Source organism: Sesamum indicum, linkage group LG13, assembly GCF_000512975.1.
Source record: "Sesamum indicum cultivar Zhongzhi No. 13 linkage group LG13, S_indicum_v1.0, whole genome shotgun sequence".
In the NCBI taxonomy this organism is placed as follows: domain Eukaryota; kingdom Viridiplantae; phylum Streptophyta; class Magnoliopsida; order Lamiales; family Pedaliaceae; genus Sesamum; species Sesamum indicum.
Genome location: NC_026157.1, coordinates 4715856 through 4733666, shown reverse-complemented (window position 1 = coordinate 4733666; position 17811 = coordinate 4715856). Strand labels below are relative to the sequence as shown.

General features: G+C 35.3%; 2 protein-coding genes across 3 annotated transcripts; both read right to left on the bottom strand.

Moving 5' to 3' along the window:
- LOC105176472 (inactive TPR repeat-containing thioredoxin TTL3) lies at positions 1-3673 on the bottom strand (the record flags this gene model as incomplete). Of its 2 annotated transcripts, none has more annotated exon segments than XM_011099288.2 (6): positions 1-259; positions 688-879; positions 1072-1405; positions 1743-1915; positions 2009-2204; positions 2302-3673. In XM_011099288.2, coding segments are annotated over 5 exon segments (1800 nt in total). In that variant the 5' UTR covers positions 3231-3673.
- Positions 4934-17307, bottom strand: LOC105176471 (succinate dehydrogenase [ubiquinone] iron-sulfur subunit 3, mitochondrial). Its single transcript, XM_011099285.2, has 5 exons — positions 17121-17307; positions 6431-6750; positions 6085-6323; positions 5359-5568; positions 4934-5268 (listed from the first exon to the last, which is right to left on the bottom strand). Exons 1-5 carry the CDS (start codon positions 17305-17307, stop codon positions 5058-5060), a joined length of 1167 nt encoding a protein of 388 aa, XP_011097587.2. The 3' UTR covers positions 4934-5057.

The window sequence follows — 17811 nt, the reverse complement described above, 5'->3', positions numbered from 1 at the left end:
AGTATAAGAGATTCATCACTTCAAATCTTGGGACGGCGGCCAGCCGGGGGCGGCTGATGCAGGTGGCGCTTTCGGTTTTGGCAAATATTTCAAGAGATTATGCAACGACATAATATCTTACATATAGAGCTCTCTCTAACAACTCATGATTGTCTCCTGGAATTGCCTTTGCTCTTGATCCATTCTTGCATATTATGAAGCTTGGAAATGAGTTTACTCCCTTGGATTTTGCTAATGTAGGGTGATCTTCCACCTGCACCTAACAAATATGCAGCAGTATTGGAAAAGGAAAAGACAAAAAGATCTAGTGTATGTGGAAGTTTAAACCAGCTACTTGAGTTGTTTTGACTGATGCAAGATCAATAATTTTAATGGTTAATTCAACGACCTCGCCCAAAAGTTGGTGTAATAACTGACTGCATCCCTGTTCCTTTTGAAATTACTAAAATCTCCCTCGAAATTTACAATTTGCGTGCTGTGTGGTACTGTTTTGAAATATGATGGGATGTTCTCATGTTCTATTTCGAGAAACATAAGAGTGCAGTCGTACTATGATTAATAGCACAAGGGAGTCTTTTCTAATTTTAAGAGGGAAGGCCGGAAGGTTATAGTAGATAACTAGACTATCTTGTAGGAGAGGTTAATGTAATTAACCTTAACTTTAAACTAGGGAATGTGAAAGTTTACCTTAAGGAAGTTGACTGAGGGGTATCAAGTCACAACCATGCCTGCAGCATGGCCATTGCTCAAGTCTTGATTCCTTCGATGTTGTTTCAGATGTGCCTTCGCCTCTTTCAACAACCGCCCCACCTCTTCGTCGTCTGGAATTTCTCTTATCAACACTTCACAATCTTGTAAACACGCCCCCCAATTTTTGATCTACCATCCCAAAACAAGAAATACATTACTATTACACAAATCATTGTTTCACATGAAACTGTAACTCGGGACAACAATGCTCATTAATGTTAAGTATCTTGTCCTAAGTTAAGAAGCCTACAACTGCTTATTTAATTATTCAGGCACATGGAAAATCATGCTAAACATTTATGTGATGATCTAGACAATCACCTTGGCGTAACAATCAGCTCTTCTTAATCTGGCTTTGCTATAAGATGGGCTGACATTGAGTGAGGCATTACAGTCCTCTATCGCTTTATCATACTGGCTAAGTCTGGACCAGCAAGCAGCTCTGTTGGACAACAAGACTGCATTGTGCGGATCGTGGTTGAGCCCTTCCCCATAAGCGCTACAAGCATCAGGATATTTCCCTGCCTTAAACAGCTTATTGCCATTTGATCTGGCTGTTGCCACGGCCCTTGTCTTCCTCAATACTATATTTGCTTCTCTGTTGTTTTGGTCAAGCCTAGATGCAAGTTCTGCTGCTGAAACAGCATCGTCGAACCTGTTTTCCCATGGTCAATATGTATTAGGCCATGATCACTTGGATAAACAGTACAAACAAAAGTTTACATCAATTTGTCCAAGTAGAGACTCATTTTTCACGTTGAGGGAAAATATCAAAATTGCATTATGTTGATCCTCAATGTACATGTGAACACAGAAACAGAATCATGAATCTGCAAATATGGGTCGGCTCGTCTGGGTAAATGTCCGTGAATTGTCGAATGGAATAATCTTTCTACAAACTTTTTATTCTTCCTCGGCAAGTTAAACTTTTTATTGGTGCTACTCTGTAATTGAAATGGAAGGTACGTGGAAATAAAAGATAGAACTCTAACCTCCCCTCAACCATGTCAACTTGTGCATGAACGATTAATAAGCTTGCACTTCCGAAAGGACCAAAGAATTTTTTGCATTCATCAATGTTAAAATTTGGACCTTTCGTCATGGTTTCAATAGCTCCTTGGTGCCTGTTAAGCTTCAACAAGGCCTCAGCTTTCAAAGCAAATATCTTCAGAAAAAGAAACCAACAAAAGGTTTATTAAGTTTGACTAATATATATGCTAGGAAAATATGATTGTACATGGCATGTTGAATGACTTACCAATGGTGCAGAATCAGCGCCAGCTGCTATAGCTTGGCTGGTTTCTTTCAATAGACCATTCCAATCTCGTCGAGTCTTTGCCTCCGTGCACTTGTTTAAATGAGTTTGAACTTTTTGAGCCTTATTCATCGCATCAGGATCAGCGTCTGATCCAGCCTGTTTGAAATGATACATAGCCCTCTCTGCTTCTCCTAATCTGTTGAAGAACAAGGAAAGATGAAAAGAAACAGGCACAAATTCAAGAATGCAAGATGAAAAGTTACTGCCTGAATATGCAAATTTCCTAGTCCTACCTGACATAAAGAGTAGCCAATCTATTATGAGCTCGTTGATAAAACGGATCTATTCGAATGGCTTCCCGGCATTCAAATGCTGCTTCAAGAAGCTTTCCCATAGCAGTCAGCGCTGCGCTTTTGTTGCTTCTATAAGATGCCTTATTCGGGTCAATGGCGATTGCTGCATCATATAGAGCAACAGCCTCTGCAAGCTTCCCATTCTTGTAATCTTCATTGCCTAAAATCTTCAGCTGCTCAGGGTCCATCCTAGTGGACACAGCCCTGCAAAAGGGACCTTTTTTTTCAGGCTCTTCATTTTTCTTGGCCTCATTCTTGGTGGTGGGGCTGTACTTCCCATTAATAGGCAATGGCTCCTCATTTGCTGTCCTCGGAAGATAATCAAGAACATTCCCGTTATCAGTGTCTCCGGCGTGCCTCAAATTCCCCAAATTGCCATACAACATTACGTTACTAGATGATGCCCTGACTAATGATCCAGCCCCTTTCGATTTCTGATGATCGGAGATCATGCTCTCAAGCTCACCGGAGATTTCAACCGCAGCCTGAGGCACCTTACGAGCCTGGCCATGGCCCGTTTGGGCGGCTGCAGCTGCTGCTGCTTGATTCCTAGCTTGATTCTGCTGTCGTGCAGATGGGGACTGATTCTGTTGATAAACAGGTTTGGAATAATTCTGGCCTGGACGGGATATGATTCTATCTACCTGTTTTCTATCTTTTTCGACGTTTGATGACTCCAAGACCTCCGAATTATGCCCAACCTTTTGTGTTTTGGGTACATCTATAGCGGGAGAACGGGCCGCATTCTTTGCATTGGATGCTTCAACTGAACCTGAGGAGGGTAATTTTCTAGTCCATAAACCCCTACCACCAAAAACTGCAGTTAACAGGCCACACCCTGATTTTTTCTCAGGGGAAATGTCTCCCATACCAGACTTGAATTCACCCTTGTGTTATTATGGGTCAATTCTATGTACAGGAGAAGAACATGCATGCAGCTTTTGTATCATAAACTGAAGAAATTGCAATGAAACTGAATCAAGAAAACTAGAAGTTCATTTCTTGATGATCAGAAACGTTTATGTATTTGATTGCATTCAATTAACATGTCGAGAATTTATGTTGATTTCTCTAAACAGGCAGTTAAGAGAGACTTTCAGGTTTGAATTAAACGATCTGAGAGCCTCCAGGGGAATCACTACCCATTGCCCAAGCAATTTCACTTTCCTTGTTTTGTCTCTTTCCGTCTGAGGAATGGATTTTTGGAGAGAGATAATGGCATGAGAGAGAGAGAGAGAAATGAAAAACAAGAAACCTTTGTGGCAGGGAGAGAGAGAGAGAGAGAAAAGAGAAGAACAATTTGGATGTTTATCTTTTGTTGTAATTTTGAGTGGGGACTTTCATCGAACACTTTTTTCTTTTTCTTTGATTGTTTGTGTGGAGGGAAGTGGGACTCGGACATGCTCTCGGCCTTGTAAGAAATCAGGTCCGCAAGATTTTAGGAATTTTCAGAAGGACAAGAAATTGCCCCGTGGAATTTAAGGTATTCAAGATTCTTCTTTGTCCAAGCCTTTTAATTTTAATTTCAAGGGGTATAATAATAATTTTGTAAAACATAAGGAGTGTTTATATATTTTAGTCCAACCTCAAAGGGGGTCAATATAATTTAATCTTAATTACAACTATAACCTCAACGAGTGTAATTGTAATTTAGTAAAATACTAAGAAAGTTTGTATATTTTAGTCTGACCTCAAGGGGTGTCAATATAATTTAATCTTAATTACAACTATAACCTCAAAGGGTGTAATTGTAATTTTATAAAATGAAGAAGTGTTCATATATTTTAGCCTAACCTCAAAGAGCATCAATTTACAGGCAAAACATTTTTTAGTCCCATAAAACAAGGACATAATTTATTTTGGTACCACAACTATGACAGGTGATGCTTTTAGTCCCATAAAACTCAAAATCACGTCTTTTTAGTCTTAGATAATGTGATTTTGAAATTTTTTAGTCCTAAAAATAACGATGACTTTTTAGTCTCAAAACGGTAACACACATGACTCTTTGAAATTAAAAACATGTGATTATAAGTTTTATGGGACTAAAAGCGACACTTACCATAATTGTGGCATAAAAATAATTCTGCTAATTAAAAAAAAAATTGCCCTCAATTTACTCTTACTTTAATTAATCAATTTTTTTCTCATCGATTATCAGCCTTAATCATAATGTTTTTACTATTATATTGATCTTCATTTCTCGTCATTTATGAGAAACTCAATATTCAACATCTTACATTAAAACCAAATTCAGAATATTCGAAATCTAACGAATATATTCAATTTGCATTTATTTCTTTTTGAAAATTAATAGTTCTTCTGTTGACATTTCTATGTTTGTTTAGACGATTAGATTGTATGATATTATAACTATCTATAAATCATTCAAGTACATTTTTTTCATTTACCTCTAATTATTGAAATATTCCATCCACCTTAATTTAAAAAGAAATACCATGAAGAATGTAGATGACTATTCAGTTTCTCTAAATTTATCAATTAATCTTTTTTCTAGTTTATGTCTATATATAATGTCATAAGCAGAAATTCAAAAATGAGAATTTTCAACATATTGCAACTGAAATTATTACATTATTTTCCGAGTGTCAATCCTCAAAAGCCCTCTCTAAAGCCCTCACAACTTTCAAATATCTGCACTGCAAATTGCATATGCAGGTCCTACACAGAATGTGCTAAGCCTGGCCGATGGCCTGTCGATTTCGATGCTCTGTCTCCTCAACCGGCTGAGAGAGCAGATGTCTCGTCTTCATCTTGTTGATGGCGTTCGCGGGATTCAGGCTCTTGGGGCATGTAGCTGTGCAGTTTTTTATAGTCCTGCAACGGTACAACCGTGTTTTATCCTCAGTTAACGCCTGCAGTCGTTCCTCTGTATAATCATCCCGACTGTCAAAAAATAGAGACATTGAGTTGAATGTGTGTGTTAACATACATCAACAAGATACTAAGAATCATATGATGAGAACGAAGATGGACCTATCTGAAATCCAACGATAAGCGTGGAGCAGTGCTGCCGGCCCGTAGAACTCCTCAGGGTTCCACCAATAGGAAGGGCATGAGGTACTGCAGCAAGCACATAGTATGCATTCATACAGCCCATCTAGTCTCTTTCTTTCAGCTATACTCTGCCTGTATTCTCTGCCGTCCGGTGGGGGCTTCTTCGTCTTAAGCCATGGCTCGATGGACCTGCATTATAGTTATAGGGAACATAAGCTAAAGACGATGATAATGATTTGCAATTTGCATCCAACATACATAGGTATCAGAGTTTTAGTCCAAATCAAAAGTTTATTTAGCAATTTAATCCACTTTTCCCGTAAAAAATTTCAAAACTTCCCAATTTTATAACCTCGGCTAAGATACATAAGAAAATCCCACTAGTATTTACATTGCATTTTTTAAATTAATACAGGAGGCTTATTTCTTTATATTTTTGTTATAAAAAAACAATTCAAACACTGCCACAATTTATGAGAGCCTAGCAAACTTAGAGTGAACCCTTAGCTAAACTAACATGATTACGAAAGTCAATTCATCCCGTACCCTCAAAACTAAAATTGCATTTAAATGCCACCTTCGGAACTAAAATTGTGTTTTTTCCCTGTCGAACCGACTCCAAAACACCCTAAATTATAGGCCTAGACCATTACTGAAATTGAGTTGAACAGTGTCAGTCTATGAAGAGAGGATGATGATTCTTACTTGTACTGCTGGTAGAAATTGGTGAGATCCACAACTAAATCCTTGATCACATACATATGAGGCAGCGGAGTAATCACAGTGGCCCTACTCGTGTCCGCATCAATCGGCTTAAGGCACGCCACCGTGTTCGTCCCATCAATGTTCATCGCACACGATCCGCATATTCCTTCCCTACAAGACCTCCTGTAGCTCAAACTCGAATCATCCTCTCCTTTTATCTTCTGCAGCGCGTCAAGAACCTACAACCAAGAACCACGCTTCTTAAGTAATCGTCAGAAACTTCATTCAAGGAAACCGCAGGAAGAATTGAGTGAATGGAAGGTGCATGGAGGGTTTAATATTTTGCCATGGGTCCGCAGGCGGAGAGATCGAGGAAGTAGGATTGGAGATAAGGCTGCTTCTGGGTCGGGTCGTCGGGGCTCCATCTGTAAATCTTGAACTCTTTTATTAGGGTTTGGGTCTTTTGTTTGAGAGTTGAGTGGGATTCAAGAACTTGCTCTGCGTGTTGCTGGGCGGCGGGGTGGCCTTTCAGGGTCGGGAAATCTCTGTTTTTCGGGTCTGTTTTGGAGAAGATATGGGTCAGTTTTTGGTATCCGTTTTTGAACCACCTCTTCGACATGTTGGAGTTTGAGTTTTTCTTCTTCCACTTGTGGTCATTATCGTAGCCTGGTTGGAGTATCAACGATTGTCCAACTATAAGACTCAACTCTGCCACCCAATCGCAGATCTGCCTTCAGTTAGTCTCGGCCATGTAATCTTCCTTTTTGCCGAATTTTTGGTGAAGGCTTTCTTATTCTTGCAGTATATTAAGATAGTAAATTATAATATAAATATTTTGATTTATAAAGAAAATGACAACTAAAGATAATAAATAATGTAAAAAACTTTAAAAAAATGCATGAAAGAAAATAGCTACCAAAAGGTAGTTATGAAAAATCATGATAAATGTAGAAGTTAAGAAATAATTAACTAATTAATTTTAAAATTTAAAAATAAATGCCATACTAAAATTAAGTGAGACACTAAAAGAGTGCTCTCATTTAATATATAGTACTAGTTGTATGTGGCACATTCAATTCATGTGCACAAAAAAAAAATAAATAATTTATTTATTTTTTTGGTTGTAGAAAAAATAACAATAGAAAATGATTATGATAAAAAAATAATTTGAAAGTCAATATTTAGAGTAGGAGAAAGAGAAAAAAACACAAACAAAAAAAAAACAATTCTTTAAAAAGTAATTTTTACACTTGTAGATATATAGTGGGGAATATGTTGAAGTTAATGCGTAGAAAAGAAAAAACAAGCTGATTAGAAAAAGAGAAACACCAAAAAGGTGTTATCTATTAGTATATAGTAGTATATGCGGCACATTCGTGTAAAATTAAATTTAAATTTTAAAATTTATTATTATTTGTACAAATATATATTAATTGGATAATATAAAATATTAAAAAATTGAAGAAATTTATGAGAAATTGCTCGAAAAAGATTGAGAGAAGAGAAAGAGATATGAAAGCTGAAGAGAGAGGAAAAATTTAATTAAAAATAAATAAAATTGACAGGATCATAAAGATTGAAGATACCAAAATGGTGCTCTTTAATTAATTATATAAAGGTATAATAGATACTAATTAACAAAGATTATTATCGTTTGTTTCTAAAAGGTAAAAAATATTAATTGAATATCAGTGAAAAATATTTTATTATAAATAAAACTACGACATATGTTAATTAATCATGCTTAAAACTTAAATTTTTATATAAATTATCTGAACATAATAGATAATGTTATTTACTATATTTTTTAAGCCATAGTGTTAGTCCCACTTTTAATTTATAGTTTAATCTAATTAGTAATGTCACGAAAAAATATGATGCTCGGATCCACTTGAAGTTGAAAGTAGTGAAATAAGTCTAAAAAATAAAAGAATGTAAATGAGTGATGAATAGAGTATTATTGCTCGATTTTTGTGTGCGACTGAGAGATTGATATCGAAATGAAAATTTAAGTACGAAATACAATGTTCCTTTCAGCTAAAGTGGTAGAATGAAGGTGAAAGTTATAGTACGTAGGCTCAAGTTGCCTTCTCCTGCTGGAGGAGCTCTCTATAGACAACCATAAGTTGGTTAAAGCAAATTACTGGAGCATGATCTCAAAGTGGATAGATAACGATTCAACGAGGTTCCCGATGATTGGATGATCCATCTCGAATTCGATAAAGGGTTATCTCTTGACCGGAGTTGGAGAGCGATTCTCGAGGAGCGATTAGAGGCTACTGTGGATGAAAGTATCTTCTAAAGATAAGTATGTCATCCCAGATTTTTGAAGAGGTGGTCGAGGAGACGGTTTTTCCTAACTGGGTCTAAGTTTTTAGGATTTATAGGTTACTTCTGGTTGGAAGCGCCATGTGTCCCCAAAGGGTTGTTGGTTCTTATCTGATTATGTGAGGTATGCCTTTAGAGATCCTACGTGGATGTCACCTAGGCCGTCAGTGGACGCCACGTGATATGGGGCTTTGACTTTGGCTGGGGATTTCAAGTTCCTAAACTTCCTTGTGCCTATGTGGCCTTCGTGAATCTGGGCCCTTATTGATTTGGCCAATTTATTTTCTGGAGGCGCCTCCTGTTAAACTCCCTTATGGCTTTACTTGGATTGGATTTATTGGGGGCATCTTGAGCTGTTACCCAAGTTGGGTTTCCATGGGGGCAACTTAGACCTTGCATTCCTCTAAGATTTGAGATTTCTTTTTCTTTTGAACTGCTTGGTCCTCTTTAGGCAATTTATTTTTTTGAGCATCATTTAGCCCCCCTACTCTAATAAGTGAACCTTCTCCACTTATTAGAGTATGCATCTTAGAGGGAAAAGATTGGCCTAAAGAATGAGCCTTTTTTTTTTTTTTCCGCATTACTATAAACAAATGTTAATAGCATAAGCATACCTAGAGAAAGAAGAGCTTACTTCATGCCTGTATGAGTAGGATTTTTTCTAAATGTGCCTGTTCAGTACATGGCTTATGTGTCTCCACGAAGGAGGGTGCCTTTTGTACCTATTCGGGTGTAGGGCTTTATTTTTCTACCAAAAATATTAATAATAGAGATGTGTCTATTATGAGTAGACTGTTGTGCATGTACGGAGCAAGATTTATTGTGTTTCCTCGGAAGAGGGCTTATTTGAAAGTGCCTTCTTGGAGCACGACTTGGAGGATTCGTTGGAGGAGCGATAAGGTATCTACTCAAAATAAGCTTATGTGCTTAGTGGCTCGCACATCTGGAGCGCCTACAGAAAGGCCTCCAAGACGTACAGTATCAGTTCGCTGGAGCGCCCTTGGAGGAGCAGCATGCATCCCCTTCAGCAAAGAAATTCTAGCAGATGAACTTCCCTTCAACTGGAATGACTTCTCCTGCTTTGAGAATGTTTTCTATCTCCCTCGTTACACTACGGGGGTTAAGTGTCGTGTGTTCATAACCACCTTCACACGGTCCCACAATGGTTCAATCAATTGCCCTCGAGATCCATCTGGTCGTTTGGAGAATTTCGATTCTCTGTCTCCAACAATTTGCCAGTAGTAAGCGATTACAACAAAAAGAATCAGAGTCACTAAGGGAGTGTCTTCAATGTTTTAACTTAGCGGCCCTAGAGGTCCCTACTACTACATCCAATACACTATTTTTTGTGCTTTTAAGCAAGGATTACAAAGTGGGGATCTCCTCAAGTTCTTAACTAAGAAGCCCTCTCTCAATTTTTTACAATCTCCTAGCACTAGCTGAAAAATACATTAACTTGGAGGAGGTTAGGGAGTACAAGAATGAAGTCTTTGGTGAAAAAACGCAAGGAACAAGAGGATGAGGACCTACTCTACCCAGATGCCTTTGCCCCCCAGGCGGCGTCCCCCTCAAAAAATAACCCTGCCACCCAAGCGGGCATCCTTCTCATAATAAAGCCCTACTCCCAAACAGGCATCCTTCAAGGTATAAGCCTTGCCCTTAGGCAAGCATCTCCCTCAATTAATAAATCTTCACATACAAGCTCTTCTCAAGGAGTATCTTTAATATTCTAACTTAATAATCTTGGAGGTTTATTTTACCACCTTCAATGTGTTAACATGTCCTTTTTGTAGGGATTTCACCAGGGAGATATCTTTCTCAAACTTCTCAAATTAAAGCCTTTCCCCCAAGTAGAGACCCTCTCATAAAAAGCCCTATCTTCCACACAGGCACATAGGCCTCCTCCATGGATGCACCCCAGTCCTCCTTCGGGCAGGCACATAGGTCCTTCTATGGGGACTTATAAACTCTGTCTCGTGCAGACACCTAAGCCCTCCTTCGCAGAGGCATTTAAAAACCTGCTTTTGGCGGATACCTTACTCTTCCTCCAACAAGGTCCCTAAGTCCTGTTCCAAGGAGATAAGCCCTCCTCTAAGGAGGCACAATAATTTTTGCTTCGTACAAGACCTATTTGTTAGTTAACATTCTTTTGTAAAAAAATAAAGCCCTACATCGAAGTAGGCACAAAAGGCACCCATTAAGCCTCTTCCATGGAGGCACCTTCATAAAAAGCCCTGCTCCATACAAACACGAAGTGAGCACTTCTTTTTCTAAACATACCTATGCTGCTAACATTCTTTGCAGGAGTTCAGAAAAATTAAAAAAAAAAAAAAAAAAAAAAAGACACTACCTCTTCGGACCTCACCTCTAAAGATGCTTACTCTAATAAGTGTCGAAATCTCTACTTATTAAAGTGGAAGGGTTACTGATGTGCATAAAATTAAGTTAGCCCAAAGAGGCCCACGCAGCCAAAAAAAAAAAGAAAGAACCGAACAGTCCAAGAAGCCCGGAGGAAGGGAGGAGGCCCTGCACATCCTTCGATTCGGATCATGATCAAAGTCTGCCAAAATATTCGGTCCAAAAGTCCCAGCTCCTCATCGATCTAAGTATCAGCAACCACCTTTGGACCATATCGGCCCTAAGAGGACCTCCCTAGAGGTTAGGACTCCTCACGGGCGAGGAGTCTCCCGACTCCCAAGACAAAGAAGCTTGCATAAGCAATGGGGGACTTCCTGGCGGCTAGAACTCCTTACAGGTCGGGTCTCCCTAGACTGAAGGAGACTCCTATTAAAACACTCCAACCGCGGATAAGGACAACCTACCCCTTATCCCAACCAACTTCTACAAGAATTGCGGAAGGGGTCTATACCCTCAACAGACGAGAGCACTCCCTCTATAAATACAAGTTTAGTCTTCCATAAGGAAAACACCCATCTCACGTCCTTCACACCTGAATTATCTTGTAATTAGAACAAATTGAATTTTCAGAATTTTTCTTTTTCCTTTATATTTCTCTTACAAATTTTGAGGTAGAGGAGGAGCAATTAATGATTGTTTTTATCAACTGAATTAGGATATTAATTGCTAAAACCTAATCTTCTTTAGTTTAAGTTCAAAGTAGACTTACTAATGTGTATGTGTGTTCTCAATTGTTGACTTGGTCTCTTAGTTCATTTTTAACTATTAATAATTAATTTTAAAAAAATTATTATGATTAAGAGTACTGTCGATCCGTGACCTTCTTGACTTTATTCATCATAATATTACTTTTTTTTTGTTATTATTTAAATTGGTTATACCTGAATTAATATTATGTTTAAATCTATTGATCGCAACTTAATATATACTTCGTTGGGACGAAAATTTGTAATTTTACATAATTTACAAGAGTTTTGATATAAACAATTTGTGGTTTGCTTTCTATTATAATTTACGAAATCTCATTCTAATAAAATTAATTTTGAGTTATATATATATAAGTGCATTCTCTGACCACATAAATATTTATGTTTTATATCTTTTTGCACAGGTTTTACAGTCTTACTAAATTATTCTAACTATTTCTTAGTATATGGTATTTAAATGGACCTTTATAATATGTATTAAATAGTTTGGTTGGATGTCATATTAATATAAGAAAAATGCATTCTTCGTCCTCTATTTTATTGTGGCGGAGTGATATTTTTAGTCTATTTTGATTTTAATAATTTAAAAAACTTAGTATTTTTTTTATTTAAATTTCTATAAAAAAAATATCAATTTCTCAGAGAAAGGCACATATTTGCCAAATGACAACCCTCCTAAATTATATGTCGGCAAATTGGAATTCTCCTGCAAAATTTGGACCTTTTAAATATTATCCGTAATTACAAAATTAAAATCAAAGTAAAAATTGCCACTCTTCCGAGTTATAGAACAAAAAATACACTTTTTTATTAATTTACATAATGCAAAATTTATTAATCTCGTTGGTGATATAATATAATATCTATAATTTATATTCTTAATTATTTTCACATTCAATTTATATTAAAGAAAATATTAAAATAGAAATTGCAGATAACCCGTATTTATTTTTTTAAAATAAACAAAAAAGAAAAAAATGAGTTGGAGATGAGTCATGTATATGATGGCAAAAGTAGAATATATGCAGAAGAAGGAAGAAAGGGAAAGTGGTGTCTAATCACTTAATATATATATATATATATATATATATATATATATTTGTAATTAATTGGGGGTTAGGTAAAAGCTTTGATTAAAGGTATTTAATTATCTTAGCTTATCTTAACTTCTACGCCATCAACTCTCGCGTCATCATTCGCATTCCCAGGTTTAAATAAAAATTAATATCACTTGTAATTAATTAATCTTCATATAATTATTAATTAATTAATTGATAGGGTAAGAAGATAGATAGAATCATAGAAAGGTGGCCAAGATCAATTCTATGGGCCAATCATGGTTTTGCGCTAAACTAGTTCGTGTTGTATGCACCAAACTTTGAACTTTAGTTTATATTCACATTTGCAAACAGGGTAAATGACAGGTAATTTTTGAAATAATTAAGAATAGCGTGTCATTATTTGGAACATTATGAATATTCTACTCAAATAAAAAAATAAATTGTATAAACGTATCTTGTAATTTTAGAATTTAGCTAAAAACTTCCTATATTATTAAAAAGAGAAAAAAAAACTTTATGTCTTTTCTAAAATATTGCACACTCCACTTCCACTAAGTTTAGCAACGTTAAAATTTGTCTTTAATTGCCCGTTAGACCCTTCTTATAATTCTTAAAAATTGAACGATCCAAATCTTAGTAATTTAAAAACTATTTTTCAATTATATATATACATATACAATACATATATAATATAATATATTGCAAATATTCACTATAAGAAAATAGGGTATTAGAGACGGAAATTAACTATAATTTTCGTTTTATAAAATATATCGGTGATGGAAAAATTCATCGCCACACTCTGTGGTTGAAAGCCCCGTGGTTAAAATTAGCGACGGAAATATTCCGTCTCTAAATGAGGAACATTTCGTTGCTGCTTCTATCGACAAACAAGAACAAATTTAGAGTAATCTGTCTCTGATTTCTGTAGGCAATCCGTCTCTGATTCCGTCGATAAAAAAGTAATTCCGTCTCTAATCTGTCAATGAAGGTAGTTCCGTCTTTGAAATGCACAAAATATTCTGTTTCTAATTCGTCTCTAATCCATCTATAAATCCTTACAAATTACCGTCTCTGATTCCCAAAATTTTTCGTCTCTAATTTTTTTTTATTTTTTTGGTAAATTTTTTGATTTCTGTACCCAAATTAATATCTTGATCATTATACCATCAAATACATTCAATCAATACCAAAATCTGAATTTTTCAAACCAAGAACAATAAATTGTAACAGAAAAGATACTCATAATACAACCAATAATAATATAATTGATGTCATTGTATCATCCAAATAATATCAATGTCTGCACTCCCAAATCAACAAACGAAAATCAAAGTACCATCCAAATCAACATAAACAAATTCATAAACAACCAACAGAAAAAATAAACTAATGATCTTTCCGAAATGTTGTTGCTCCTACTGTCCAGACCCACCAGCAAATTAATGATTTGTGTATCCCACATCTTGAAATAATTTTCGAACTAATTCTTGTAGGTCTGCCTCCCTCTTTCGAGCTTCTTCAAGAGCAATTTCAAGAAATTTTCTATTTTCTTCTTCTCGTCTTGAAAATTCTTCTTCCATCTTTGTAGCATTAGAGCGCAAGTCCTCTACAACTTTTGTTAACTCATTAAACTTCTCCTCAGATACTTTAAGAGTAAAACTTACTGAACTTGCACTTGTACATGAGGAGCTACTTCCAAATCCATATAAGCATCATTTAGAAAAACCTCCAGCAATATCATAATCAAATGAAGGCTGGGAAGAAACATTAGTACAACCCGTTTTTTCAAGGTATTCTTCTTGTGCAAGTACATTAGATAAAAAGGAACATTTATATAATAAAAGTCTAAAAAAATTTCTCAATATATATACTAACCAATATTTAAATACCAATAATAAATTATACTTACACTAATTCTTTTAGATTTGTTGTCTATGAACTCCCCAATTTCTTTATTTTCTCTATGGCATCTTTGAAATACCTCAAGATTAGTCACTTCTCTACCAAGTTCTTTTTCCTATAGTTTACAAAACAATATTATACATGTCAAAAAATTGCATAAAAGATATCTAAAAACTTATACTTAAAACTTACCATTTTTTGCCTATGTGCCCCTATAGGTATAAAACCACCAGTGTATTTTATTATCGAACCATTTTTTTCAGTCAAATGATTTTTTTGGGCAGTTCAATATTTTCCTGCATAATCTTCTGAGGCCCAATACTTCTCAACTAGCTCATTCCATAATTAATTATTCAATCAATAAGGACCTCTATATATCATATCACTCATCTCTGATCATCTACCTAACTGTTTGTGCGCATCATTCAGTGCATTTTGCTTAGCTTTGTACACCATCTCTTTAAATCAATCACTCGCATTTTCATTCCACACCTTCCTTATTTCTTCGTCAGTTAGATTATCCCACCAGTATCTCAACTATCACATTTCAAAACAATAAATCACATTAAATAATTACAAAAATATATCTATGTAATTTAGCAATGAATAAATTGGATTAAATATAAATAGTGTTTATTACCTTGAAGTTCTCTCGTAGTAAATCTTTAGATGCTTTTGGCACTGCCTGCCATCTTGGCCATGCCTCAGTGAAAATATCTTTAATATCATTTATGAGATTTCGTGTAACACCATTTTCAATAAATCTATTTGACAAAATAAATTTAAAAAATATATAAAATTAAGAAATAGAGCTAACAGTATTTATGAATATATTAAGTTCAATTTTTTAGAAGCTTTGAAATTACCGATTGTTGACCACTGTCACTTTTGTCCTTGTGGATGATCGGGATTCTGAGCTCTATTGTTGGGTCCCCGTCGACGTCCATGTGATACAATATCATCACTTTGTCTTGTATTTTCTTCATTTTCAAATTTTAAAGGTATTGTTTCACCAACCTATAATAGTAAAAAAAACAATAATAGAAATTTTTTAATGCATAAGAAATAATATAAAAAAAACAAAAGTGAAAAATTGTCTTACTTGCATTTCACTGTTCGAACCTCTTGGAAGAATACGAGATGAGATACTTTGTCCACACACCTCTTCACTAGAATTAGAACTTGGATTATCTTCTGGTTGTGATGAGTGATCTCCCATAAACTTCGTACTGAACAATTTAATGTTGTAAAAAAGTATTCATTATGTGGAATTATGTAAATGAAATACATGGAAAAAAACTATAGTTGAAATTGTTATATTGTAATGGTTTGAGCTTATATTTTCTGATAAATGATTAAAAGCAGAAGGGGGTGAGAATGCAGAAGAAGAAACAGAGAAGATGGAAGGGAAATTTGAGGATTTTTCATTATACCGTTCATCACATCTTGCCTTTCCTTTTACATGGTAATGGAGACAAAAACTCATAAAAACTAAAGCTGAATTACATTAAAATGGTGAAGAATAAAATCTGAAAAAATGATCCTAAAAGTAGTCCCTATTGGCCGAGCTTTTAGCTTGCAGAACAACAAAAACAGAGGGCAGTTTTCCTCCATTCCCAAGCAGACGAAATTAGCACCGTACACGTGTCTTGGTCTGTTCAAATCAGGCAATCACTCTGTCAAAATGTCCCAATTCAGCTTGCGCCCTAATTTCCCTTCAAAATGGTAGGGTTTCACTCCTCGTGACCTAATTTTTCTCCCAATTCAATTCCCGCCTTCATCGAACGGTTGAGATTTAAATTGTACGGCTCTCTTCAAGAGTCGCATTTTCTGCTGAAAACGCGACATATGTTTACAATATGCAATAAATTTTTATATTCATAAATGTTAGTGTTCCATTGATGTAACTAAGATTTTATATTATTGAACTATATGGGTTAATCGGGCCATCAAGATTTTGATGAAACTGTTAGATATGATCATACTTCAATAGAATACATTTGCAAAAAATTTAGCCTTATTGGGATATGAATGTTGAGATATCACATCCAGTAATCATTCAAAATGGTGTATCATTGGATTAGACTATGAGATTTTAAATTATACCGTCTAATATGATCTAATAGACACATTCTTGTATATATTTAAATTTGGTTTAAATCAACTTCCCGAATTTTAAGATATTGTAATTGCAAACATAAATTTTTGAAATAGAACAAATATTGTAACGACTTTTTAGACTGTTCTACAATTTTAGGATGGTACTGGTTTTTTAGCCGTCATTAATATTACGTGGATCGACTTTTGTAACAACTAAGTAAACATTTGGTCGTTACAAAAGTTCATTTCCCTCCACTTTTTTCCGATGGCGCCAAAAAATTTGCGCAATACACTATGACATTTGTAACTGTCTTTTTAATATTTGGCCATTCCAAATAAATAATTTTTATTTAAAAAAATATAATTTTTTTAATACAATATTACAAAATTGAAGTATTTTATTACAAAACACTAGATTATCTAGCCTAATATTTATTAGTCTCATAGTCTTTCAAGCTATATTCATCATCCTCGTCTTATTCATTATCAGTTTGAACATGTTGCATCCATGATGTACCTGCGCATTGTTGTTGTTCAACCAAAAGATCAACAAAGATTTGTATATCATCGAGATCATGGAGATCATACGTCTGATTGTCTGTAGCAACTTCAGTGACTGGTACAACTTCCTCCGACTGATATGCGAAATCAGTCCATCGAGACTCATTAACTATTCTTAGAGCCTCGGTTTTGCAAACAGTCATCCAACCCACTTTATCTATCTACATACTTAGGTACTCGGTGTAATATATTTGTACTGTTTGTTATGCCCATATGAATGGTTCATCTTTTTGGTACACCTTTTTGAAGTTTACATCAACGAGATGATAATGAGGGCATACATTTGTGCCTCTTATTGGATCGATTCAATGATACTTGAACAGAACAATGTGCAAGTTCGGAATAAGTAGGTATATCAATTGAATGATTTCTTCGATTATCCCATAGAAGTCGTTGTCCTCCTCTGTATATGATGAATTTTTCACACACCCCCTCATAATTCATGGTTGACTTGCCCACGTTATGACGTTCCATGTGAAAATTATAACCATTCATAAAATAATAATTAAACATTGTCGGCTATGCATTGGGACCCCAACAATAACACTTTAGGAGCTCGTTGTTCGTGTAGTTGAACTCGGGATAAACCTACATTTTCTTATATTATACAATTTGTATATAGCACAATGTATAGTTTCAATAGAATC